This window comes from Theropithecus gelada, chromosome 7b (assembly GCF_003255815.1).
Source record: "Theropithecus gelada isolate Dixy chromosome 7b, Tgel_1.0, whole genome shotgun sequence".
NCBI classification, from domain to species: Eukaryota; Metazoa; Chordata; class Mammalia; order Primates; family Cercopithecidae; genus Theropithecus; species Theropithecus gelada.
The window spans coordinates 75,576,331-75,602,567 of record NC_037675.1 but is presented as its reverse complement, the minus strand read 5'-3'; the positions used below and the strand labels follow the sequence as shown (position 1 = coordinate 75,602,567).

At 53.4% G+C, this 26,237-nt stretch overlaps 1 protein-coding gene across 1 annotated transcript; it reads right to left on the bottom strand.

Moving 5' to 3' along the window:
- Positions 1-1,960: 1,960 nt before the first annotated feature.
- On the bottom strand, positions 1,961-25,911 carry VSX2 (visual system homeobox 2). The gene is made up of 5 exons (XM_025392625.1): positions 25,452-25,911; positions 24,101-24,185; positions 20,136-20,259; positions 5,237-5,417; positions 1,961-4,097 (listed from the first exon to the last, which is right to left on the bottom strand). Exons 1-5 carry the CDS (start codon positions 25,819-25,821, stop codon positions 3,772-3,774), a joined length of 1,086 nt encoding a protein of 361 aa, XP_025248410.1. The 5' UTR covers positions 25,822-25,911; the 3' UTR covers positions 1,961-3,771.
- Positions 25,912-26,237: the final 326 nt, after the last annotated feature.

The following is a 26,237-nucleotide window of genomic DNA, read 5'->3' as shown; positions in this document are numbered from 1 at the left end:
TCTACTAAAAATACAAAAATTAGCCCAGCGTGGTGGCATGCGCCTATACTCCCAGCTACTCAGGAGGCTAAGGCAGGAGAATCCCTTGAACCTGGGAGGCGGAGGTTGCCGTGAGCCAAAATTGTGCCACCGCACTCCAGCCTGGGCGACAGAGTGAGACTCCATCTCAAAAAAAAAAAAAAAAAAATTACAACGCAATGTGGAAAATGCCATAATCAGGATTGTCCCAAGTGATGTCAGAGAACAGAGGTTACAAACTATTGCTGGCCAGGCACAGTGGCTCATTCCTGTAATCCCAGCACTTTGGGAGGCTGAAATGGGAGGACTGCTTAAGCCCAGGAGTTCAGGACCAGCCTGGACAACATAGTGAGACCTCATCTCTACTAAAACTTAGCCAGCATGATGCACACCTGCAGTCCCAGCTACTCAGGAGGCTGAGATGGGAGGGCACCTTGATCTGAGAGCTCAAGGCTGCAGTGAGCCGTGATCACACCACTGCACTCCAGCCCGAGCAACAGCAAGACCCTGTCTCAAAAAGAAATAAATCAGTAAATAAATACACTCTTCTTGGAAGGCCAGGAGGGCTTTGGAGGGGAGAGGACTGGAAGGATGACAGGTGGTTTACTCCCTGGAAGGTTGATGGAGGACAGGGTGAGAGAAAGGCATTCCTAGACCAAGGATGAATCCTGCAGGGGCTGACATGCCGGGGAAGGCCTGGGAGCAGCCTGGCACGGCAGGACTTGAAGCCGGGCTCATGGCTGTTTCCTGTCCCCACACAAGAGCTGGAGATTTCCTACGTGTGCCCCTCAGGGTCCTGGTCTGCGAGGACCACATCTGGGTCTAATCCAGGGTATTAAGACTGCTGACCTCCTGTCATTCTCCTTTGCTGATGGGCTGCCAGAAACCTCATCCACGAGGGAGTTCACATCTAAGCCAATTTGAAACAATCTTACGAGATTCCTTGAGCCCAAAGCTCGAATACAGCCTGTCTCATCTGCTCACCCCACTCTCTCATCTCGTAATTCCATCCAGCACATCATCAAGTCAGTGGGTCACGGCCGTCTGCAGACAGTTTCATGTGGTCTTCCTCGAGCTGTTTCTCTTGTTGACTCTCCTTCCCTTTGAAAAGGATTTAGCATCATCTGTCTGGCTTTCAATTCCAGATACTGTTACCTTTTTCGTTGTTTGTTGTTTAGGTTGAGGGTAAGATGTGGAAGGGCACAGGTGTGCACAAAAGGAAGGGAGTTCTCTTGGGGGCCAAGGTGGGCTGTGGGCTTCCGCAGAGGGTGGTAGGAAACAGAGTTATCAGTAAATCAGTACCAAAGGAAAGAGGCAAATGCCAACTACTGTGTGGGAAGTAGGAGGGAGTCAGAGGTAAGAACTATGGATCGTTGGGACATTTAGGTTGTGTCGAACATGGAGGCCGATCCCATGTCACGGTGATGAATGTCATTGAAGGGTGGTATGGTATCAGCTCTGTGGAGAGACGTAGGCCACTTGTACTCCTACAATTAGCATAATTTTTTAAAAAAGGAACCCAGTAATTTTGACCTAAAAATCAACTTGTAGATTTACCTTTTTTTTTTTTTCTTTTTGAGACAGGGTCTTGCTCTGTTGCCCAGGTTGGAGTGCAATGGCATGATCTCAGCTCACTGCAACCTTCACCTCCTGGATTCAAGCGATCCTCCTGCCTCAGCCTCCTGAGTAGCTGGGATTACAGGTGTGTGCCACCACCCCTGGCTAATTTTTATATTTTTACTAGACACAGGGCATCACCATGTTAGCCAGGCTGGTCTCGAACTCCTGACCTCAAGTGATCTGCCCACCTCGGCCTCCCAAAGTGCGGAGATTATAGGCATGAGCCATCATGCCCAGCTGTAGATTTACTTTTTATGCCACCCGTACACACGGAACACAAACCATTCCCCACCCACAGTGGACTCCTGGATTCCTCCCCTGCTATTTTTAAGTCAATTTTATTCTTACTTGTATCTTTACAGAAAATGGCACAGAAATCACAGGTTTCGAATACCTAGAAGTTATTACAGTTTCATATTTCAAACACCTCAATATCAAGTTTCTTTCTTCTCACTCTATGTACAATATTTACACACCAGGGGCTATAGTCTAACACTTCAAACCAACAGGGACAAAGACAAGAAGAACTGGGGTTGGGGGAGGGAAGCTCCATAATAGAATGAAGAATAAATCAACTTTTAATGTGGAATTAAAGTTGCAACGCACACTCAGGCCTTTCTCTAATGAGTATTCCCTGCAAAGGTGGGTGGGGTGGTGGATGGGTGGATGGGGTCGGGAGCCTGGCCTGGGAATCTGGATTGGGCAGGTCAACAGAGCTGTATGCTCCCATTGCTCATGCGAATGTAAAAGGCCAGGCCAGAGAGGTCACTGTACTAACAGGTCCACCCATCAGCCAGCAGAAAGAAGTCCCAGCTCCTTATTCCATCATGTTACGGTGTTTTAGTCTAGTGGACGTGCTTCCTGGCATACAATGGCATGAAAGCGTGTGTCCTGCAGCTTAGCTTGGGCTTACTCCTGGCTTTCTGCCTTGCTTTCCTTTCCTTCCAGCCTTTTTCCTATCCTTCTGAACAGGTCAAAGGCTTTCTCTGAGAGGTGCTCGGCCCTAGGCCCTTAGCCCCCTGTCTATCTGGAGTGAAGTTTTCTCCAGCAGGCCTTTAATGCGTATGCATAGCCCCAGGCCGACTCCAGGCTTTGCTGCTTAGTTGAGGCCAGGCCTGTGCCTTTCTAGATGTCATTTACCAGCCAGATTGGGTTGTTCAAGGCAGGGCACATGCAAACTCATAGTTCACAAGGAGCTGTGGGGGAAGGGTGCCTTCACAGCAAGTCAAGGTCACAGGCAGCATATCACGAGAGTCGAGATGCTTCAGGACTTAGGCTCAGGGGTCCGAGGACCCAGGGTAGAAGGTTTGGACTCCTGCACAGTGCCGTGAGCCACAGCATTTGTGAGGCATAGGACATGGACTCATGGCACACAGCGTACATTGCCACATGCCATGTAGGTGCCTGTGCTGGGATGAGCCAGTGGGACAGGTTGGGTGTGGAGAGGGTGGGTTCCTAAGGGTGACTATGGCAGGGCATGAGACCAAGGGTGGTTGAGGGGCCCAGGCTGAGACTTCCCAAATGTAGCCTGCCATCTAGACTCCACTGACGGGTGGGGCAGAGGCTGGGCCTGCACAGTGTCTTCACACTGCAGACGCCCAGGCCCAGCCAGGTCTGCAGGAAGGAACAGGCTGAGTTGGGAGAAGACTTTTTGCTGAGGACTGGGGTGCTCAGGATGCTGGAGCTGCAGTTCCAGTCCTCCGTCTGTGTCACAGCCGTGGCAGGCAATGCACGATGCATTTGCAGCAGTGGGCTTTAGGCATGGGCAGAGCGGAATGTAGAGCTGGGAAGGAGGCTCTTTAAAGCAAGAGAACAGAGAGCGAAGGGTGGTCAAAATCAGTGAGCGCTGCAAAGGGATTGAGAGAAAAGGGGCTTGAGGGGATGTTGTGGGCAGCAAGAAGACTTCTGAGGCTGGGATGCTGGAGAGGTCAAAACTAGATGAGGGATGTCTCAGCATGGTCCAGAGTCAGAACCCAGCGGTGCCTGCAGCCACCAGGGGTGATGGAGGACCTGTGGGGGACAGGGAGGATGGCAGAGGCCAGGCCTGGGCCTTGCCTCAGAGAGCACCTCCCAGCACCACAGGCTCCGAGGAGAGTAGAGTCTTGGGGCTCCGGCATCTGAGTGCGCCTTGACCTAAGCCATGTCCTCCAGCTGCGGTGGACTGAGCCTCTCCGCCGGCCTGTCTTCATCCATGGCCTCTTCCTCCTCTGGCTTCTCGGTACTCCGGGCCAGGCTGTCCGGCCCAGACACAGTCCCCAGCACTTTGGTGCTGTGCTCCTGAGCTTTGGCCCGGAGCGCCGCAATGCTGTTCTCCCTCAGTTCCTCCTGGGAGATGGCCGCCTGAGCGTCGGGGCCCCGCTCCTCCTGCTCCATCTTGTCAAGCTTGGGCAGGGCCTGGCGTTCCCCCTCGGGCTTCCTCCCCGACTCGGCTGCTGCCTCCAGCGACTTTTTGTGCATCCCTAAAAAGAATTGTTGGTATTCGGGTTTAGAAAAGCGCCTGGGAAAGCCATCTTGAACTGAAAACGGCAAAGATAGAGAGAGGCCAGAATTAAGGACGAGCAGAAAGCCTTACTTCCCACACCGCAGTCACACAAGTCCCAGGGCTGGGCCAGGGTCAGGGAACAGGGAGATGGGTCGCCAGTCCTGTGGAGGACCTCCCCCTGCCAAGGCCCTGGGCACCTGGGCCTCAGGTGGCCTGTTCTGTCCCTTCCAGGCCACAGCACATGCTCCCCTGTCCCTCCCCCATGGGATTCCAGATCTTAGAACCCCAAGAGAAGCTGGTGCTGTTCTCAGATACAGGCCCAGAGGGCAGGTGGGGAAGTTGGCAGGTGGGGAAGACAGCAAGTAGAGAGATTTGGGGGACAGAGTCCTTTGGGCAAAGCAGAATGGCATCCAGAGGGACCTAGGGGTCCTCTCAACCCCCAAGGAAAGCTGTTTTGTTCACCATAAACCCAACTCTGGCTGAGGGGAGAGGAGGGTACAGACCCCAGGGCAACAGCCACACGTTTCTCACGGGACAAAATAATCCACAGTTAGGGACTCCTTCATGATGAGAGTTCTTTTTTTTTTTTTTTTTTTTTTTTTTTTTTTTTTGAGACAGAGTCTCGCTCTGTCGCCCAGGCTGGAGTGCAGTGGCCGGATCTCAGCTCACTGCAAGCTCCACCTCCCGGGTTTGCGCCATTCTCCTGCCTCAGCCTCTCGAGTAGCTGGGACTACAGGCGCCCGCCACCTCGCCCGGCTAGTTTTTTGTATTTTTTAGTAGAGACGGGGTTTCACCGCGTTAGCCAGGATGGTCTCGATCTCCTGACCTCGTGATCCGCCCGTCTCAGCCTCCCAAAGTGCTGGGATTACAGGCTTGAGCCACCGCGCCCGGCCTGATGAGAGTTCTTGGCACCCAGTGCAAGTGACAGATACCAGGCCCCAGGCCCACCCTGCTCTGAGTCCCCCAAAGTAGAACAAGAGGTTTGCTTGGAAGAGCTTCTCTCCTGCTAGGCTGCTGTGGCCCAAGCCCCCCTGCCTCAAGACTCTGTCCCCTTCTCCAAGGAGCCCGCTCTCCTCACCGCAGGGGCAGGGCCCCAAGGAGGGTGCGGGCTCTTACCCAGTAGCCACGGGGCACAGGAGTCCATGATGCCATCCTTGGCAGACTTGAGGATGGACTCGGGCAGGGGGATGGAGTGCCGCACCATGGCCCCGTAGAGCCCGTACTCCGCCATGACACTGCTCCGGCCCCAGCATTTCTCCCGCTTCCTCCACTTGGCTCTGCGGTTCTGGAACCAGACCTGCAGGTGCACAGAACAGGTCAGAGGCTTGTTCTGAGAAGTGCTGGGCCCAAGGCCCTTACCCCTTGTAGGCCTGGAGTGAAGGTTTCTCCAGCAGGGCGTCCTTAACCTAAGCTCGCCCACTCCCTGGTGCCCCCTGGGTTCCTCCAGGCTCAGAGAGTATTCAGAAGGAGGACATCAGTCTTATGAGAATACTATGGGTAGTTCTAGGGAGATGGGGTGTGGATGCCTCCCGGACAGAGTCTTACAGGTGCACATGACCCAGTGTCGTCGGCTGTTTGCAGATGAGAAGACTGCTCAGCCAGTGATGGTTCTCTTGCATGTGTTCACACCTCCAGCATATAAATCTTTTTTTTCTGATTTGCAGAGGGACAAATTCCTCTCCCAGCACTGGACTAGCAGTGTCTCTGGCTCAGGGTTTCCTCTCTGCCAGAAGCCCAGAGCCAGAACCATCCAGGAAGGCTGCGGGTGAGTGGGGGATCAGGGACAAAGGGCAGGGGACAGTCTTTTTTTTTTTTTTTTTTTTTTTTTTTTTTTTTTGAGGCGGAGTCTCGCTCTGTCGCCCAGGCTGGAGTGCAGTGGCGCGATCTCGGCTCACTGCAAGCTCCGCCTCCCGGGTTTACGCCATTCTCCTGCCTCAGCCTCCCGAGTAGCTGGGACTACAGGCGCCGCCACCACGCCTGGCTAATTTTTTGTATTTTTAGTAGAGACGGGGTTTCACTGTGTTAGCCAGGATGGTCTCGATCTCCTGACCTCGTGATCCGCCCGTCTCGGCCTCCCAAAGTGCTGGGATTACAGGCTTGAGCCACCGCGCCCGGCTGGGGACAGTCTTAGGGGCACTTCACCCAGGTATCAGGGAGGCTGGGAAGTCAGGGAGGGAGACTCCCCTGGGAGGCCTGGGTCAGCCTCCCTCCTCTGCCCTGTCCCAGCTAAGCTCTGCCAAGCCACATGTGCCCTCCAGGTACCTGCTCCCCACAGCTCCGGGCCTAACTCTGAATGGTATCTTGGGGAGATGGGCCAGGGATGAAGACAACATTCTCCAGGGTTGAGGAGCAAATGGGAGGAGGGATCTGGGAGGGAGTGGGGGCGGAGGAAGCACTAGCGAATGTGTCTCTGGCCCCAAAGCTGATTGGTGCAGGGTCTGAATGACAGTGGGGTACCCTGGGGTGTCTGCAGCACTCTAGCCCATTCTGGGAAGAGATCCCAAAATCCCTGCCAGGTTTGGGGAAGGAAGATTTCTTGGTCCCCCAAAGAAGCTTTCCGGAGATTTCCCGCAGCTGACAGAGCCAAGAGCCCCTTGCATTGTCCGCCAAGGAGGTCCAGGCTCTTAAGGAACTAGTGGGCCCCAAGCCTGGCCGGTCCCTTCTCGCCCCTCACAGCCCGTAAAGGCTCTGACCCCGGAGACAGCGAGTCGCCCCAAGAAAGTGGAGGGAGTGGGGCGGCGAGGGGGAGGACCGAGGTGGGCTCGGGAAATCTGTTCATTTCCTCCCGATTTCCTTGCCTGGGTCTGGGCCGGCCCCGCCCTTCCCTCCGGGCCCCCTCCCCCGCGGCCGAGGTATCAGCTTTTAATGAAAAATTGCTCCAGCTCTATTCAGGAGGCGGCAAAAGAAGAGTCAGCCCCAGGGGCAGCCCTGGGCTGATTGAAAAATAAGTTAATTTCAGTTTGAATCGATGGGCCTCAGGCACTGAAATATCACGGGAAATTAAAGCGGCTGCTCTCCTGGGAGCCGCGGCATTGACCCGCACTAATTAATGCTGGGGAGGCAGCGCTCGCCTCGCCGCGAGCGCCCCCGCTCCCCCGGGGACCCCCAACTCTTCTCATTTAACTAATTAGACGGGGAAAATTGGGTGTTAATTTGTTTAGGATTTTCCCCCTTCCCCCCGACAGCCCCTCGCGGTCCCCGCCCCGCGCGGCGCGGAAATGCATGCGGGCTTGGCGGCAGATGGCTGCCCGGGTCACGCTGCAATCTCCTCCGACTTGATTGCTTGATTAGGTCGTTAGCACATTAAAAAAAAAAAATTGCTTGCCGTCTGGCGCTGGCGTGATGAGTGGGACGCGCGGCAGCGCCTGGGTAATTTATCTTTTTATACGGCAAAGAATTTGATTTCAATCTGCAGATATATGGGGCGCCTTTGACACCTGTTTAACATCGCGCCGCTGACAGCTTAACCCTTCGCTGCCTGGGGAGCCCGAGCTGGGGCCGGCGGGGCTCGGGGATCCGCGCTCTCCTGCGGTTCCCGCCATCGCCGCCAGGTGGCGGAGTGAGCGCCCGGCGGCCCGGAGTCTGTGGCGGAGCGAGGCCGGCCACCCCCGGCAGGGGGCGCTGCGGCCCGCCCGCCTCGCATCCCCCACGGAGGTCACAGAACACTGACTGCCCTGGGCACGCGCACCTTTAAGTTGACCCAAACGCGTGCCCTCTGGCCTTTCTTCATTTGTAAATAACTGGGAGCCTCTAAACATGGGAGCGACACGGCCTTAGATGCCCCCGGCCTCTCCCACCCCGAGTGGTGCCGTCCCTATTCGGGCAGCACTTTTGCTGCCACCGGGTTTGGCACCTGCAGTTCCCGCGCAGAACTGGGGGACTGGGAAGCGCAGGTGCAAGGCCTCTGCCTGCTCCAGACCTGACCGCCCTGGGAGACCACCGCCAAGGAAAAGGTTTGTGTAATTCGAAGGCCACTAGATGGCTGTCCTCCGTGCCCTGAAGGGAGAGGGGCGCAATGCCAGCCAGGCTAACTTGGGCCTGCGTCCCGGCCTGGCTCCATGCCAAGTGTAGATCTCCCCAGTGCTGCGGGCCTGTGCTGCAGGATGTGTGCCCGACCAGCTGTCCTACCCGGGGCCTGCGGTTTGTCTGAGGCCTCAATCCTGCCCCATCACCCTCCCCTTAGCATACCTGCTTGCTGCAAGCTGCTTTCTCCCACAGAGGAAAAATCTGAAAGGACTAATCCACATATAAGTATGATTCCCGGCCTGGCGCAGTGGCTCACGCCTGTAATCCCAGCACTTTGGAAGGCCGAGGCAGGTGGATCACCTGAAGTCAGGAGTTCGAGACCAGCCTGGCCAACATGGCGAAACTCCATCTCTACTAAAGATACAAAATTTAGCCGGGCATGGTGGCGCACACCTGTAATCCCAGCTACTCAGGAGGCTAAAGCGGGAGAATCGCTTGAACCCGGGAGGTGGAGGTTGCAGTGAGCCGAGATCGTACCACTGCACTCCAGCCTGGGCAACAGAGCGAGACTCTGTCTCAAAAAAAAACAAAAAAAAAAAGTATGACTCCCGGTTTTATCCACCTCTCAGAGAAGACAGCAAAGAATGAATCCCCTGGTGATGGAATTCCAGACACCAAGTGTGACCACAGAGGACTGGAGAGGTTTGGTTCATGAATATAAGAAGCCACCTACTTCCTGGTCGGGAGACAGTCTGTCCTGCTTGAATACAGTGCATTATATTAGGCTGGTGCAAAAAGTCATTGCGGTTTTTGCCATTGAAAGTAATTACTTTCTTTTTTTTTTTTTTTTGTATTTTTAGTATGGACAGGGTTTCACCTTTTTGGTCAGGCTGGTCTCGAACTCCTGACCTCAGGTGATCCACCCACCTCGGCCTCCCAAAGTGTTGGGATTACAGGTGTGAGCCACTGTGCTTGGCCGAAAGTAATTACTTTCAATGGTAAAAGCCGCAATGACTTTTGCACCAACCTAATAAAACAAGGCCACAACCCCTCAACTGGTATCTGTACAACCAGACTGGAGAATGTTTTGGATTTAAGAAAAAAGATGTGATGCATAAACCACAGTAACATAATGTCCTGCAGCAGCAGCACCTCATGATCAAACCCATCAGCTTCCATTTCTCAGCAAAGCATTTATGTACATGTTCACACTAAGAACAATAAATAAATTCCATAAGGTCTGGTCCGGTTTTTGCCATCACTGAGTTTTGATGGATGCCAAATTTATAAAACAGTGTTCTGTTTTCAGTGCAGTTTGGACTTAGGGATTCTGGAGAAGGCATTGTGGAATATAGAAAAACAGAGATGCCCCCACCCACCCAGTGTGGATACCTGGCAAGGTGCACTGCCCTGGCTTCCCCAGGAGTTCCACAAATACTCATGCTTGAGATGGGGCAGGTTCTCAGATGGAAACAGCATTTTTAGGATACTAAAGAAGGGGGTGCAGACTCGGGATTCAGATCATCTCTGGGGCCTATAAACAGAACCGTTTTCCTGGGTCTCCTGATTTGGGCAAATGAATATCTGGCTGATCCGCAGATCAGACTTTGCCCACAGACACTCTCCCAGGGGAGCCGGTGCCAGCTGGTCGCTCAAACCAGAAGTCATCCAGACCCTCACTTATGGGCTCCTGGAATGCCTGGCTCTCTGTGAAGACCAGATGCTGCTCCAATTTATGGAGGAAACCTGGACGGCCAAAACAATTTCTTTCTAAGACAGTTGGCAAGGATGCTGTGGCAATGGTGCCTTGGAGGGAAGTGGACAAGGAATTAGAATTAACCCTAACCGCTCTGTATATATCCCTTTCTATTCCCTGCCTGGAAGCCACCAGCCTGTATATAGAACTGAAATATTTACAAGAAGCATTGAGGCCAGCCAGTCCTGACCTGGAATTCCCAGCTCTGAAAAATTGCTGTGTGACTTTGGGCAAGTTACTTCACTTCTCTCAGTCTCAGTCTCCAAATGAAAGATAAGAATATCCACTTTTCAGGGTTGTTTGGAGGATTACATGAAATAAGTGAGTGCCTAAAATCAGTGCTTGTCATACAGAAGGTGTTCAATAAGTGTTAGTTTTTGGTAGAGGCACTGAAAATAAATGGAAGCCTGCCCGGAAGGCAAGTTAATCTATGGCATTACCTGCCCCTCTGGCCTCCTTCACATGCCCTTCAAGGCTGGACTGACAAATAATAATAACAACAATCCAGGAGGAGGGGAAGACAGATCCAACCTTTGGCTGTATATTCAATACAGATAGCCTCTAGTTCCCCCTTAGGCATTTGGAGAGCTAAACACCAGTGTCCTTGAAACTCTTCTCACATTTCCTTTTTTTTCTTTCTTTTTTTTTTTTTTAATTTGAGACAGAGTCTCGTTCTGTCGCCCAGGCTGGAGTATACTGGCATCATCTCGGCTCACTGCAACCTCCGCCTTCTGGGTTCAAGTGATTCTCCTGCCTCAGCCTCCCAAGTAGCTGGGATTACAGGCACCCACCACCACGCCCAGCTAATTTTTTGTATTTTTAGTAGAGTCAGGGTTTCACCATGTTGGCCAGGCTGGTCTAGAACTCCTGACCTCGTGTGATCTGCCCGCCTTGGCCTCCCAAAGTGCTGGAATTACCGGCATGAGCCCCTGTGCCCGGCCTCTCCCCACGTTTCTAATATATCCCAAGCCCTTAAGGCTCCAGTACAGGGGAACACCCACACAGCGCCCATACTCACTGGGAGTGAACTGTGGTGCAGCAGCTCGAAGCCCTAGGCTGGGGATTTCTGCTCTGCCTCTAGGTGCCTTTGTGGCTATGAGTGCATTTTTTTCCTTCCTTCCTTCCTTCCTTCCTTCCTTCCTTCCTTCCTTCCTTCCTTCCTTCCTTCCCACTTCCTCCCTTTCTTTCTTTTTTTTTTTTTGACGGAGTTTTGCTCTTGTTGCCCAGGCTGGAGTGCAATGGCGCGATCTCAGCTCACCACAACTTCCACCCACCTCCCAGGTTCAAGTGATTCTCCTGCCTCAGCCTCCCAAGTAGCTGGGACTACAGGTGTCTGCCACCATGCCCAGCTAACTTTGTAGTTTTAGTAGAGACGGGGTTTCACCATGTTGGCCAGGCTGGTTTTGAGCTCCCGACCTCAGGCGATCAGTCAGCCTCGGCCTCTCAAAGTGCTGGAATTACAGGCGTGAGCCACCGCACCCGGTTGAGTGCATTTCTTAACCTTTCTGAGCTTCCCATTTAGGTGTCACCTGCCCTATGACACCACCTCTCTGCCGGTTTCTGGTGAAAATTAAACTGTGTGTGGGAAATGCCTGCCACATAGTAAGAGCTGAAACACACTGGCCTAATGCTTGATGAATTCTGTGGACAGATGTGCAACAAGCTTTGCTTTCTAGCAAATGTTCTAGGATACCATTCACATGAAGCCATGTCAGTCATTTTATCTCCCACCTTTGATATTTCCTCTCAGCATTTACGCTCCTTTTTCTACGTGGACTGTTGGTTCTGACAAACCCACAATATTCCTTTGATCCCTCTCTTACTCACTTTCCTGACCGCTCACTTTCTAGAAGGGACTGCTCCTCTCACACGGGAGTCTGGTCCCAAACTCTTCAGGAGACCGTGTGTCAAGGTGCCAGCAAGGACCAGAGCCCTGCCTTATACTTCAGTCAGGGTGCCAGGGGCCTGAAAAGGGGCCCAAAGTGACACCCAGGGCCACCAGATTTGGAGTCCCAGGACAAAGTGAGTTGGGAGGACCTTTCAGTTTGGGAATGACCCTGGGTTTCTTTTTTCCTTTTTTTTTGAGATGGAGTCTTGCTCTGCCACCCAGGCTGGGATACAGTGGTGTGATCCCGGCTCACTGCAACCTCTGCCTCCCAGGTTCAAGCAATTCTCCTGCCTCAGCCTGCTAAGTAGCTGGGATTACAGGCACCCGCCACCACGCCCAGCTTATTTTTGTCTTTTTAGTAGAGACAGGGTTTTCACCATGTTGACCAGGCTGGTCTCGAACTCCTGACCTCAAGGTGATCTGCCCTCCTGGGCCTCCCAAAGTGCTGGGATTACAGGTGTGAGTCACCATGCCCGGTCAAGCCTAGGTTTGTTGATACATTTCTCCTTAGAGTTATCAGCAGCGATACTCCAGCAGCAATCAGAAAGCTCAGGATGACCAGGCGCAGTGGCTAACGCCTGTAATCCTAGCACTTTTGGAGACCGAGGCGGGCGGATCACAAGGTCAAGCAATCAAGACCACCCTGGCCAACATGGTGGAACCCTGTCTCTACTAAAAGTACAAAAATTAGCTGAGCATGGTGGCGTGTGCCTGTAGTCCCAGCTACTCGGGAGGCTGAGGAAGGAGAATCACTTGAACCCGGGAGGCGGAGGTTGTAGTGAGCCGAGATCATGCCACTGCACTCCAGCTTGGGCGACAGAGGGAGACTCCATCTCAAAAAAAAAAAAGACAAAGAAAAAAAAGAAAGCCCAGTTTGTGTGGAAATCCTGTGGCTGTCCACAGCTGTCTGGCGGGTGCCTCCACAGCAGGCACAGAGTGTGCCTGTGCCTCCAAGGGTGGACTGGGCCCAGGGAAGGACTTCTTGCCGAGTGGATGCAAAGGCACAGCTAGCAGGCCAGGCAACACTGTCAGCTCTTTCTCTACGTGTGCAATCAGCAGGAACAGCCGAGGCCACGCCTCACGCCTCCTCTTGTCTCTGCATCATCACATAACTGCTGTCCTGCAAGCTCCCGCCCTGGCATCGCCACCAGATAACATGCCCAGGGTTCTGTCCCTCAATCCTCTCCCAGGAGACCCTCTGCAGTCCTTCCAGGATCGCCCTCCTAAATACCTCCTAAAGGAGATATTGTGCATGAGAGATACCCTTTGCACATTCTGGTCTCCTCGCTACCCCAGGCCCTGCCCTGCAATCTTGTCACATGCCATCAGGCCCGGCTTTGTCGGCCATGCTGTGGGTGAGCGTCCATCACATTCACCCAGTCTCTTTCTTCCCCTCTGGCTGGAAGCTGATGAATTTGGGATCATCGCTGGCGTAACTTAAGGGCTTCACACTCTGCACCCCCTCAGCACTTCAGCCACGGTTTATTTCAGCGCGCTCTGTGCAGCCTTATGCTCTGTGCAGCCCAGCCTAAGGCTCAGAAAAGCGGAGTCTTGCTGCAGCCTCTGTTGCCCACTAGGGGGCAGCTCCGACCACATTTCCAGACAGCCTCCTGCCTGAGCGCTAACAGGCCATTTCCTTCCTCACCCCAACCCCCTGCCACCCATAACGCCACTTTCTTCCACTCATATTAACCCACTCAGAACAGAAACACCCCTCTCCCAAGCCTCCAATCCAGTGTGTTTACATTCACTGCACACAGAATCACCTAGAGAGATTTAAAAGCATACAAATGGCAACATGAAGATGTTCGATTTTTTTTTTTTTTGAGACAGAGTTTCGTTACCCAGGCTGGAGTGCAATGGCGTGATCTCAGCTCACTACAACCTCCGCCTCTCGGGTTCAAGCTATTCTCCCGCCTCAGTCTCCTGAGTAGCTGGGATTACAGGCATCCGCCATCATGCCCGGCTAATTTTTGTATTTTTAGTAGAGATGGGGTTTCACCATATTGGCCAGGCTGGTCTTGAACTCCTGACCTCAGGTGATCTGCCCACCTCAGTCTCTCAAAGTGCTGGGATTACAGGCGTGAGCCACCATACCCGGCCTAATTTTGTGTTTTTAATAGAGATGGGGGTTTCATCATGTTGGTCGGGCTGGTCTTGAACTCCTGGCCTCAAGTGATCCACTTGCCTCGGCCTCCCAAAGTGCTGGGATTACGGGCATGAGCCACCCCACCCTGCCGAAGATGTTTGATTTTAAACCAATTAAATCGGAATTGCTGGGTGTTCACAGGGGGAGCCCCTGGGCGTTTTAAAAATCTGTCCTGAAGCCCGGCTTGGTGGCTCATGCCTGTAATCTCAGCACTTTGGGAGGCCGAGGAGGGCGGATCATGAGGTCAAGAGATTGAGATCATCTTGGCCAACACGGTGAAACCCTGTCTCTACTGAAAATACAAAAATTAGCCAGGCGTGGTGGTGTGCACCTGTAGTCCCCGCTACTTAGGAGACTGGGGCAGGAGAATTGCTTGAACCCAGAAGGCGGAGGTTGCAATGAGCCGAGAAAAAAAAAAAAATCTGCCCTGGTGATTCTAATAACCATCCTGAGATGAGATCCATGCAAACCCTTCCCTACTCAGGCACCCATCTTATTCTGGAATATGACCCCCTGATACCTTAGGCAGGGGCCACTTTAAAAGAGGCAAAGTCACACAGTGCTGGGCAGAGAATCTAAACCTCAGCCTTCAACATAAAAGAGACTTCTAAGAGGGGTGACATGTAGTCTCTGCTCACTTCGAACATTCATAGCTCCATAATGTTTGCATTTTATAACAAGCACATCTTAGGGAAAAAAAAATAGAGTAAACATGTGAATATATATGTAGCCTGCCCTTATAATTCTAGTAACAAGTGACCCCACAGAGGAAATTAAGTCAGTCTGGAAACCCACCTGCGCTTTCCCAGGGCTGATAGCTGGCAGGGACTTTCAGAATGCCATATCCTAACATTAAAAAACAAAATTTTTTTGGAAACAGGATTTTGCTCTGTCACCCAGGCCGAGGTGCAGTAGCACGATCACAGCTCACTGTAGCCTTGACCTCCTGGACTCAAGCAATCCTCCTACCTCAGCCTCCCAAGTAGCTGGGACCAGCATGTGTCACCACACCTCCTAATTTTTGTATTTTTTGTGGAGATGAGGTTTCGCCATGTTGCCCAGGCTGGTCTGGAACTCCTGGCCTCAAGTGATCCTCCCACCTTAGCTTCCCAAAGTGCTGGGATCACAGGCACCAGCTTTTTATTTATTTATTTAAGACACGTAGAATACCATGTGCCTGAGTCTGACGTGGAGACGTAGAAGCTTTTCTTTCCCCGACACTGCACCATATCCTCCACCTCCAGCCCAGAGAATGTGGAGTGAGGACATGTTTACCTTCCAAACACAAAGGCAGAGGAAATCGCCATGCGTTTCTGCTGGGACTGGTTTGTCATCACCATTCTTTGCATTAGTACAGTTTGTATAGACAGGCATGCATGTCTATCTCACAGGATCTCATGTCATAGTAGCTGAGTACTGGGTTTGAATCCCAGTCTTACTTTACCTCTCGGCCCCTCAGTTTCTTCATCTAGAAAAGGGTGTAGGAATGACATCTAACTAATTTGTCTGTTAAGGATTAAATGAAATGAGGCAGCCCGGGCACGGTGGTTTACACCTGTAATCCCAGAGCTTTGGGAGGCCGAGGTGGGTGGATCATTTGAGGTCAGGAGTTCGAGACCAGCGTGGCCAACATGGCAAAAATCCATCTCTCTAAAACTACAAAAATTAGCCAGACATTGTGGCGGGCACCTGTAATCCCAGCTATTCAAGAGACTGAGGCAGGAGAATTGCTTGAGCCTGGGAGGCGGAGGTTTCAGTGAGCCAAGATCACACCACTGCACTCCAGACTGGGTGACACAGTGAGACCCTGTATAAAAAAAAAGAGAGACAGAGAAAAAGAGAAGAAATGAGGCATGGAAAGCACTTAATATCTGGAACAATGGTGAGTACTTAATAAATGCCAGCAATAACACGATTTTTACTAAGTTAGCATTATGGAAAAATATTATTATCTTACAAATGAGTAATTTCAGACTCAGAGTTTGGCTTGCTGGCAGTGAAACAAAGACTGGAAGTAGGTGTGTCTGTCTTTCCATGTCCACACAGCAGGTTCTCATCAGACCTCAGACATGCAGGGGTTTCCTGGGTTGGCCTGGCAGGGGTATATGCCCCAGCGGTCCATCTGGGCCTGTTAAACTTCACCTGCCCTGCACTTCCATTCCACCAATGGCAGCCCAGGGGCTTGTGGCGGGGGAATCCTCAGGAGGCACCTCCCTGGAAGGGATCTCACCTCTTTCTTCTACAGACGGGGAAACTGAGGCTCACAGATGGGAAGTGGCCTAGCCTCTGCCACACCAGATGTCAGAGTTGGAGCTAAAATCCGGGTTCCTGATCTCCAGTTCAATAACCTTTCCACTCCACCTTGATAATTTCTTTCTGCTTTTGTTGTTTGTTTGTTTGTTTGTTTTTGAGACGGAGTCTCACTCTGTCACCCAGGCTAGAGTGCAGTGGTGCGATCACGGCTCACTGTAGCGTCTACCTCTTGGGCTCAAGTGGTCCTCCCATCTCAGCCTCTTGAGTAGCTGGGACCACAGGCGTACATCACCACGCTTGATTACTTTTTAAAATTTTTTTTGTAGAGATGGGGATTTCACTATGTTGTCCAGGCTGGGCTCAAACTCCTGGATTCAAGGAATTCTTCCACCTCAGCCTCCCAAAAGGCTGGGATTACAGACATGAGCCCCTGCACCTGGCCAGGAATTTCTTTTTCTTTGCTTCCAAGACAGGGTCTCGTTTTTTTTTTGGCTTAGCCTGGTCTCAAACTGCTGGGCTCAAGCAATCCTCCCAACTTGGCTTCCCAAAGTGCTAGCCTGAGCCACTGCGTGGCTGAGAATTTCTAACTCCAGACTTGGAGCCATTAATAACTTCCCCTTTCTGGCTCAGCTCATCTGCAGAGTCTTCTGACCCAAAGCTGGGCTGGGAGGGGGCTGGCTCAGGAGTGGCCGCCAACACGTGGAGGGGAAATGATGGGGAGGGAAGGCAAGGTAGAGAAGCAAGCGTTTTGGAGTCTAAAGGGACTCAACTCTGGCCTCTGTCTGTGCCTCAGGTTCCCCATCTGTCAAATGGGAATAATAGCCCCTAGCTCATAGGTGTTCTGAGGACTCTGCTGAATATACATGAACTAGCTCTGTGAGGAAATGAAAGACACGGGTGGGCTGCTAGTAGAGGGAGGGGGAGGACTTGCTTTTCACCCTCTTGAACTCATGTACAGAATTTGCCCATTCAAAAATAATTTTGTTGGCCAGGCGCGGTGGCTCAAGCCTGTAATCCCAGCACTTTGGGAGGCCAAGACAGGTGGATCACAAGGTCAGGAGATCGAGACCATCCTGGCTAACATGGTGAAACCCCGTCTCTACTAAAAAATACAAAAAACTGGCCGGGCGCGGTGGCTCAAGCCTGTAATCCCAGCACTTTGGGAGGCCGAGGCGGGTGGATCACGAGGTCAGGAGATCGAGACCATCCTGGCTAACATGGTGAAACCCCGTCTCTACTAAAAATACAAAAAACTAGCCGGGCGAGGTGGCGGGCGCCTGTAGTCCCAGCTACTCGGGAGGCTGAGGCAGGAGAATGGCGTAAACCTGGGAGGCGGAGCTTGCAGTGAGCTGAGATCCGGCCACTGCACTCCAGCCCGGGTGACAGAGCGAGACTCCATCTCAAAAAACAAAACAAAACAAAACAAAACAAAAATAATTTTGTTATACAAGTAAGTTTTGGGCCTTTTTTTTTTTTTTTTTTTAAGAACAGTGCCTGGTACTCAATAAACATTGATTATCTTTACTGTGATACAGGTCCCCTGCCTGACTTCAAATCACCTCTGCTCCCTGAGCTTCAAGTCAAAGCAAAGACTTCAAACAGAAGAGTCGGGCAGTGCCTCTGTGGGCTTTCGATTCAGAGCTAGGTTTGAGTCTTGTGTCTCCCACTTACTAGCTATGGGGCCTGGGCAAGTGGCTGTGACTCTGTTGCCTCAGTTCTCAGAGGAAATTCATGGTCTTCAGCTCCTGATTGTCACCAGGATTTAATAAGATGAAATCTGACACCGAGTGAGCCGGGGGCACGTGCCAGGCACTGCGCTGAACACTGCACACATATGGCTTATTGTCTCCGCACAAGAGGCAGGTGCCACTGTCACTCCCATTGTACAGATGAAGACTGAGGGGCTCTGGGAGGCGAAGCCCGGCCAGGAGCCCAGGCAGTCTGGCCCCAGAGTCAGTGACCCTAAGCACTGTACCGCCCTGCCTGTCCTGTGCACGTCGTGAATTCAGGAGAACACCTGGCACATGGAAACTCCTCTGGAAACGATCACTGTGACTGCTGTTGATACACACCAAGATCTTTCCCAGGCCACTTTACTGAGCTGGGGCAAGACGACTTGACAACTCACAGACAGCTTCTGGGGGTAGCATTCAGGCCTGTGGTGCTCAAAGGCTCTGAGACTCTTCCCTCATTTCTCTGATATCCACGTATTGCAGAGCCGGTCCTCACAGTCCCAGGGCGATGAGCTCTCCTCATCCCACACCCCAAGCTCCTTCGTGCTGGTTCTGCTGCCCTCAGATACCACCGTATAGGCAACCCCCAAGCAACTTAACAAAGCCCTGTGAAGTTAAATGTGCCTGTTGGGGCATTTGTAGCAATGCAGTTACAGCTGAGGGAGAGCCTGCCCCCAAATCCTGAGCTCAGCAGGTTTCAAACACCTCATCCGCCCTCCCCTGCCTAATCTACCAAGCAGATTTTAGGGCAACCCACTGCAAGAGACAAGCTATTCCTTCATTCTGTTCAATACTGCAAATGTGGGGCCTGCCAACAGCGGGGATTTGTCATTGCTCCTCCCTGCCGCAGCCACCTGGAATGGCCAACTTTATGCTAATGAAGGCCAGGCAGGGGTTACTGCCATGAAGGGTAAGGCTTGACTTACACACACACACGCACGTGCACACACACAATTCAATGTCAATGCCCGGCTCACCTGACTAGAACCCAATTGAGTGGAGGGTAATGGGTCCAGGCCACCATGGATAATGCACCAAACATAATCTGCTTATGAATAATTGAGCTTATTGTTAGTGTCAATGTCTAAAACCATCGGCTGAAATTCCAAATAGATTTCCAGGGGAAAGGAAGGCCTCACAGCCTCATTTCACATTCTCCGGTCCTCCAGTGAGAGAGTACAGAGCAACTCACACACCTTACTCAGCTCCCCCCCCCCCCCCCCCCCCCCCGCACATATCACACCTGGAGACACAAGGGACCTAGATGGGAGGAGACACAGAGCAGAGCAGTTCCGGGAAGTCAGGACCAGCCCCCGGCCCACATACCCCAGCCTCCACAGCGAACTAGCTCTGGACGGCTCAGGCGATGGGAGCAGCTTTCACTGAAGGTTGAGCATCAGCTAAGACAACCCCAAATCTTCTGGAAATGTTCCTCCTGCCCCACTCCTTCTGCCTCATAGAGGCCCTGCCCAGACTCCATCCTCTCCCAGAGAAATGATTCCACAGCCCTACTCCTGCCCAGGTAGGGGACTCTGGACTTGCCAAGGTCCTGCTGCTGCTAAGTGGATGCCCCATGCCTACCACATGCCCAGACCAGTGGCTGGTTATGCCACAAAACTGCCCAGGAGAGGAGGAGGGCTTAGTGAGCCACCTGCAGGGCCCTGCCCCAGCTCACATCCTGGGCCAGTCTGGGGAGAAGAAAAGGAGCAGCAGGTCAGGGCAGCAGTTGCTGGGCTGTGAGTGGGAGGAAAGAGCCTTAGGTGGAAGCAGTGGTGGGGAGCAGGAAGAGAAGGGGTAACACTTTCATCATGGGGAGGGGAGCAGAGAGGAGGGAAACAGACTGGGGTCAGGACTAGAAGCCACTTTCCTCTTCACAGCCACCCAGAGGCCTGGGGCCCCCTCTGGCCTTGGAACAGACATTTAGCTGTACCAAGGGGACCTCCGCCTCAACAGAGACCCTGTCCAGGACCGGGGGCCCCTCCAGTACTCCATCTCTCATCCCCACACCCCTGCAGGGTCTGTCTGACATACTCCCCGGGAAGCCTATAGTCTGGAACAACAGCCAGGCCACAACTGGGTGCCTCTCATCCCCCGACAGCACCCATCTCACGTGGCAGGTGGTCAGCTTAAATAGGCTGAGAACATGATCACAGGCAAGCACATGCCCACAGTGGGACTGGGAGGCGGGGTCATGGGCATCTGGAACCCTGTAGTGGTAGATGTCACCAAGAGAGGGGAGAGTGGAGGGGAGAGGGACTCAGGGCTGTTACCTGTATCCTGTCTTCTGGTAGCTCCGTTTTCATGGCCAGCATCTCCCGGGCATAGACGTCTGGGTAGTGGGCCTCGTTGAATGCCTTCTCCAGCTCCTCTAGCTGGTAGGAGGTAAAGATTGTCCTGAAGGGAGCAAAACCGAACTCTCAGGACACCAGAAACTAAAAGAACCTGTCTCAGAGAGGACAGAACCACCTTCCTCTGTGCTTCCTGGGCAGACTCCAACCCCCCCAGGCTGGCTCAGCACAATAGGACACAAATTCTCTCTCTCTCTCTCTCTCTCTCTCTCTCTCTCTCTCTCTCATAGTTTAACCCTCTGGACTCGTCTTATTCAAGGCTGAGGGCTCACACTACCTTTCCTGTGTTTGGGGGGTGGACGTTATTCCAGCCCTCAATGACATTTCACATTGGGAATCTTTCTGGAGGTGCTCTGGGGGAAAGGCTGTTAAGAAGGACATTCTAGAAAAGCAGAAAGCCCCTCTTCCTCTCAAGCACAGAGAAGAGGGCTTACCAGATTACTAAATAGCCCAGCTCCATCCAGACCAGCTTCCCGGGCCCCTCTCACAGTCACTAGAGATGAATTTTTAAATGCCTTTCAAAGTTAGAAGATTCGCCAGAAGGTCAAATGCAGCCTCAACCTCAGTGTTTATACAGCTGAGAACTGAATCCCCTACTCCCTCAATTCACCCCAGCGCCCCTTCCTCCTCCCCTGCCCTTCCTCGACACTACCCAGACCTGCTAGCTTCCCAGCACTGCCCAGAGCCTTTTCCCGTCCTGTTCTGTGCTGGGAAGGGAAGGACCACCTTCCAATCATCCCATACTTCCAAACTCAGCCACTCATCTGGAGGGGGTTCCATTCGGGCCACCCTGAGCGCCCACAGGCACAGTTGCCCCCCCCCACAGAGCAGTTCATATTGATCTATTTTGTGTTATAGACTGCTTTAAGAATCTGATAAAAGCTACATTCTCTCATCCTAGGAAAATGGGCAAATAAATATACCCCAACCCATAAAATTTTGCCTCCAACATTAGGGGATTCATAGGTCCCCTTTCTTGAATAAACCGCTAAACACCTACTTCCGGATACAAGCTCTTCTCTTTTCAGACCTTAATTTCACCAGGTTTTGGGTGATCTTTATCCTGAAACCTCATTAACAAGCCAACAGGCAATATAGTCCAGCGTCCACAAACTGAACTGGTAGAAATGGTCCAGCCCTTGCCTGGCCCCCTGGGGTCAGACCCTGGCGCCAGCACAGGGGTGTAGAATCCCTCACTGCTGTGCCGTCACCCTCATCTAACACAACCCAAAAGTACAAATTTGAACTTCACACACTCCTTGTGCTGGTGTCCACTTTAATATCTCGGGGGATAATTCAGGGAAGAAAGATTGTGCTCTTTACAGAAAATGACTGGTTTGATTCTAAATCGTTTCTCCTATTCTCTGGGGGTGGGGGGCGGTGATGTGAAATGCTTATGCACACACATAGTTAATTCTTGAGAATTTTCAAGATCTGCTGCTTTTTCGCTTCTGCCATCTGCTGAAGGTCTCATGGACAGAGCGCCAAAATAAACAATCAAAAAATGCAAGTCCTTTCCAAAACCAGGGAAACTGAGGCACAAAGGCAGTCAAAGAGGAGAGCCAATTATAGGTCATGTAGAACGATTCAAGTCCCAGTCTCTACTTGGGAGAGTCTCTCTTCAAAAACAAAACAAAAACTCAAATCTCCCAAACTTTCCCGAATTCATGCCTCAGAGCTGACACACTTCCCCCGTAATGTGACCCAGCCTGTGTTCCTGGTTTATGCAGAACCCCAGACCCTTCAGGCTCCTGTTGTGTCCAGTCTGAAGAGGAGCTGAGCTTTCCCAGTAGAGTGAGTGAGCAAAATCCGAGAGACTCTCACTGTGGCTACTTTGTCCCCACCCCCCCCCCCAAAAAAAAACGCTTTTAAGTCTGGTTTGTTTCTGGGAGATAAAAACGAGACCATCTCTCATCACCAGATTCCAGGGTCTCTTACCCTAAATCCCCAAATGACAGAAGCTCGAGTAAAATGTATTTTTTCCTAATTAAAAAAAGCACTTGAAATCAGTAGCCATTCTCCTCTCTCCAATAACCTTCTCCCTTCATGCGCCAGATATAGAAACCCTAGGCAGTTAATACCCTGGTGTTGCTGAGTTGCTGTTCTGCCCCCAAGAAAACCCACCAAAGCCCCCAAAGGTGTTCCTGGAGAAGAGAGTGACAGGTGAAAACAGATGGTCAGAGACCTTAAACATGGACTTTGCGCTACGGGTCACCCAGCTCTAAGTGCCACACTGTGAGATGTCCTGATGCGGAAATCCCATTCCTGTACCCAGGGTTTGGGGCTGCCTTTTCCAGGGCTCTCCATGCTATGGGAACCCCTCCCAGGCCTCCTGGCACCAGCACAAGAGCAGTTTTGCGGGTCTCTGATCTGCCCTCCCTGCAAGATCCCTGTCCCCTGCTTGGGGAAGATGACAGGATTACCCACCCTGGGACCAGTGTAAGATAGGTGCATAAAAAGTGTTCTAATGAATATTCGTTGAATGAATTGAATGTAAACAAACAAACAAAAAAAGACCAAAGATCAAGACCAAAAAAGATTTTCTTTTTCCTTTTAAAATAAAACAATACTAAACAAAAGCAAACAGCTGCCGGAAAAAAAGAATAAACCGAGGTCCGAAGAACCAAGTTCACCTGCATTCAAGCCAAAACCTATTGGGGCCTGAGGGGTCAGGATAGGCCGTTTTAAAAGGTGGCGAGTCGGGAGTTGGGGGGTCAACAGTGAGTTTCCCACGGCCAAGGAAGAACGAAGCATAGGAAAGCGCAGAGAGAGAGGGTGCAAAGAGGCTGAGAACAAATTGGGGTGGGAGAAAAGGATGTGGGTCGGGGGAGTCCCCGAGAACGCCCTAGTGGAGAAATGTCTCGAAAAGAGCGCAGAGCCTGCGGTAGCCCCACCTGATGGGAACGCAGTGGGGTGCGAGGAAACAGCTCCGAGGTGAGCGCCGCCGGGGTAGCACCTGCGAGCGGCACCCGCAGAAAGGCAGGCAGATTTTTGGTTCTCCCTCCTTCATTTCCTTGAAAACCACCTTACAAATAATACCCAAGGAACTGGTAGCAGTGAGACTGGTGCGGAAAGGAATGAGGGCGGGGGTGGGGAGAAGGGTAGGTTACTTTTCAAGATATACCTGTCGGCATCTATTGAGTTTTAACTTTGTGCAAGTAATTTCCATTTAAAGACAAAACAAAAACAAAAACAAAAACAAAAAAACCCTTTCTAGTCTGTACCCCGATGCAGTCTACCCTACTCCAGCTACGGCTGGTGGGACCGTCCAGTCTACATCGCCTCCCACTCCATTTTACAGACGAGGAAACTGAGGTTCACGAAAGGGAAGCGACTCGGTGGGAATCACGAACGAGCAGAAGTCAAAAGAAAATGCCCTGTCAGTGCAGAGATCGCTCCAGCTTTGGAGAACGGTGGGAGCTGAAAGCTTAGGGAGTTGGCAGAGAGGACAGGGACGCCGGGATAGAAATGGGGGCGGCGGGTGAGGCTGAGGGCAAAGCACCGGCTCTGGCGGGAGGTGGGAGCTAATCTGCCCGCTGCGGGGTCTGTGTGGCTCTCGGAATATACTGGTGTGGGGATCGGGGGACCGCCACCCCCTCTGTGGCTCAGTTTGGCCTGTGTTGGAGCCTTTCCTTTCTCCTGTACAAGGAGGAGAAAGCCGGAACCGAGCCGCTTTCCCGGCGGCCACTCATCGTGCTCACACGGCTCGGACGCCAAGGCCCCGGGCAGATTCCGGCAAACAACGCGTGGTCTGCGCCCTGGCACGGCCTCAGACCTCAGATCCGGGGTCAGCAAAAATAGGGTCCGAGAGACCCGAGCCCGGAACCGTGGACGGCAGCGGGGTGCGCGGGCAGGAGAGGTAACAGAAAGCGCCGCGGGGGCCTCACCTGTGTCGCCGCTTCTTCCGTTTCTTGGTCTGGTTTAAAGCAGATTTGGACATTTTTCGATCGCTGGAGGAAACATCTTCAGAATCTGAAAAGCGGGCGAGTGACATGCGGCAGAGTGGGGGACGCGCTCGGCGGTGCCCGAAACCCGCGAGGGCCCCACCCCGGGCCGCCTCAGTGAGCGGTGTGGACCTGCTCTGTCTCCCCAGGAAGCCATCGGGCGCCCCGGTGGCCGTCCCATGCCTGAGCTCAGGCTGGCCTCTCCCGCGCCGGGGCCCGAATCCGGAGGTTTTGAACAGATTTCGTTGTAAGAGAGGCAAAGGCCCCAGCACACTTGGGACCGGGACAACAGAGAGCGAGGTAGCCTTAGGGGGCCGCAGAGACCCCCGGCAGCGCTCGCGACCCTGCTGCGCCCTGCCCTGCGCGGCCAGCCCCAGTGCCCCGGGCCAGAAAGTTGGTCCCGAGGAGCGAGGAGCGGAGCCGAGGCGTGGGGAGCTGGGCTCCGAGAAGAATGGGGGCTGCCGGGCACCGTCCTTTTCGCAGGCCGGCACAATGACTCCCCACTCAAGGCCGTAGAGCCTGCGAAGCGCCGGTTTTCGTTGCCTTTTCAAGTAAAACAAAATAAAACGCAACGAAAAATCGGGGGAATTGCCAAGCTCAAACAAGAATCGGAGGGTCGAGCAGGCCGCGACGCACCGCCCGGAAAGCAGCGCAGGGAGAACGCGGGGAGGTCACCCAGGGTCCCCGAGCCCGCACGTCTCTGGGCTCCGGTATATAGAGGCGCTTGCGTGGGAGCGGATGGCGGCCGCTTTGGCTACCGTGATGGCCGGGTTGTCTCAGCTCGTGGGGGTGAAAAATAAACCCCAATTGACCAACGCGGGGTTTGGGAATGGGGAACGAGAAGGAAACAGACAACTTTGGACACCGGGGATGGGGCCAAAGCCGGAACAGCACTGGACTCGGGGAGTGAGGCTCCTCCACGGGGCCGGGCCCGCAGTGGAGCCGCGGACCTGGGACCCTCCGACCCGGCCGGGGACCCTACACCACGGGCTCCGACACCCTAAACCCCGTTTTCAGTGGAGCCTCAACAGAGTCTCGTGGCCGAGCCCGGCCCGACGCTGGGACCTGAGAACTGAGCGGCCGCCAGAAACGCTTGGGGCGGAAACCCTGCGGACACCGAAGCATCCTCCCGGGACCCGGCACCAGGTGCGTCGGCCCAAGGCGCCGGGTGGCGACCCCGGCCTGGCAGGAACTTTTCCGCCGGGAGGCCTCGTCCAGCAAACGAGAGCCTAAGGCGCGGGGTTCCTGGCCGTCACCCCCCAGTCAGGCAGCAGCGCAACCTCTCCTCACCTACCCGAGCTGGCCGTCTGGCTGGTGTCCAGCGGCCCCGATGCTCTGCCCAATGGCTGCAAGTGGACGCTCTGCGGGTCGGACAGCACTTCCAGGAAGGTGGGCTGCGCGTAGAAGCCGGGGAGCCCCCCGGGCCCCAGAAGCCCCATGCCGCCCACCCCCGCGGGGCTGAGCACTGAGCGCGCCGCCAGCAAGTGCCCGGGGGCCAGGCCGTCGAGCGCAGCCCGCGGGTGGGAGCTCGGGGGCTCCTTGTTCAAGCCCAGGATCTCCTGGATGCCGAACCCAGTGCACCTGGCCGGGGCGCCCCCCGAGGTACTCTTGGCCACTGTCTCGGACTTCGGCTTACTCAGCGCTTCCCCTGCTTTCCCCGTCATCTCCCGGTTCTTTGGAGGGGCTGAGGCCGCAGGTCTTTAGCTCCCCCCACCCCCCCGCCGAGCTCCCCGCTTCGCGAAGTTGGTCCCAGGTGCCCCTTCCGGTGTCTAATGCTCTGGAGCCCAAGGAGATTCCCCTTTTATCCAACCAGGCGGCAGCCCAAGTGGGGTCAGAGCTGAGCAGCCAATCACCGGGGCCAGGAGCGATTAGGAATTCCAAAAAGCTGGCAGCTCCCGCCGCAGGGAGTGTCGAGGGGCCAGGGTGCTGGGGGTCGAGCATCGGGTGGGTTCTGCAGGATGCCCATGGGCAGGGACCCCAGGGACCGAGGTGAGACAACCAGGTTCAGGTTCAGGTTCATGTTCAGGTTCAGGGCTGTTCCGGGAGACAGAGTGGCTTGGGGCTCTGGGCAGATTCTGGC